At 31.3% G+C, this 991-nt stretch overlaps 1 protein-coding gene across 1 annotated transcript in view; it reads left to right on the top strand.

Annotated features, from left to right (window-relative positions):
• LOC106879329 (acidic mammalian chitinase-like) overlaps window positions 1-991 on the top strand; it is a 22618-nt gene that overhangs the window by 7783 nt on the left and 13844 nt on the right. Inside the window, exon 5 of the mRNA XM_052974136.1 lies at window positions 748-872. Within this exon, the coding sequence (XP_052830096.1) occupies window positions 748-872 (125 nt within the window). The remainder of the gene's footprint in view (window positions 1-747; window positions 873-991) is intronic.

The following is a 991-nucleotide window of genomic DNA, read 5'->3' as shown; positions in this document are numbered from 1 at the left end:
ATCCATACACACACAGACAATCATATACATACATATATATACACTCAGAGACACAGACACGCACACACGCACATCCATTTACATTATGTAAGCACGCACAGACACACATACATTACGCATACACAGACATACTTACGACGCATTATATACAAGCATATACATACGTAATGATTTCTCATTTTGTATTTTATCAGTTCTCCAATTAATCCATGCGTACCATAATGTTTTTCTATTCTAAATATTTGTATCTATCTATCTATCTATCTATCTATCTATTATCTATCTATCTATCTATCTATCTGTTTACATTCACATATGCATACACACATATACACACAGACATATATATATATATATACATACACATGTACATATAAACATATATAAATATATCCATACATTCACACACACAATCACAAACATGCACAGACACACACACGCATATATATGTGTGTGTGTGTGTGTGTGTGTACCTCTCTCTGTGTCTACATACATGTGTGTATATATATATATATATATATATATATATATATATATATATAGAGAGAGAGAGAGATTAAAACACCTCTCACACATATATATCAATACAATTGTGTACTTGTATATATGCATATATGAGTGAGCATATACGCATACATAAATATGTATGTATGTATGTATGTATGTATGTATGTATGTATGTATGTATGTACCAGTGTATGTATGTGTATATGGTATTATAGCGTTTGCAGTATGTTTCCATTGAAGGAGCTTCGATATTCATTCAGTAAGGAGGCAGTGAAAAGCGGGAAACGTCGTCTGGTCATATCTGCTGCTGTCGGCAATTCTCCTGAAAAAATTGATTTATCCTATGACGTACCTATTATTTCAAAGTAAGTTGTTTTATTCAATACTTAACTGATTATGTCACCTATTAAACCGGCTACTTTATCGCAATCGTTTTCTATTGATTTAAATGTATGTTTGTCTGTCTATCTATCTATCTATCTAT

The sequence above is a fragment of the Octopus bimaculoides genome, chromosome 17 (assembly GCF_001194135.2).
Source record: "Octopus bimaculoides isolate UCB-OBI-ISO-001 chromosome 17, ASM119413v2, whole genome shotgun sequence".
NCBI classification, from domain to species: Eukaryota; Metazoa; Mollusca; class Cephalopoda; order Octopoda; family Octopodidae; genus Octopus; species Octopus bimaculoides.
Note: the sequence above shows the minus strand (reverse complement) of the source record. Positions and strands in the feature narration are given on the sequence as shown.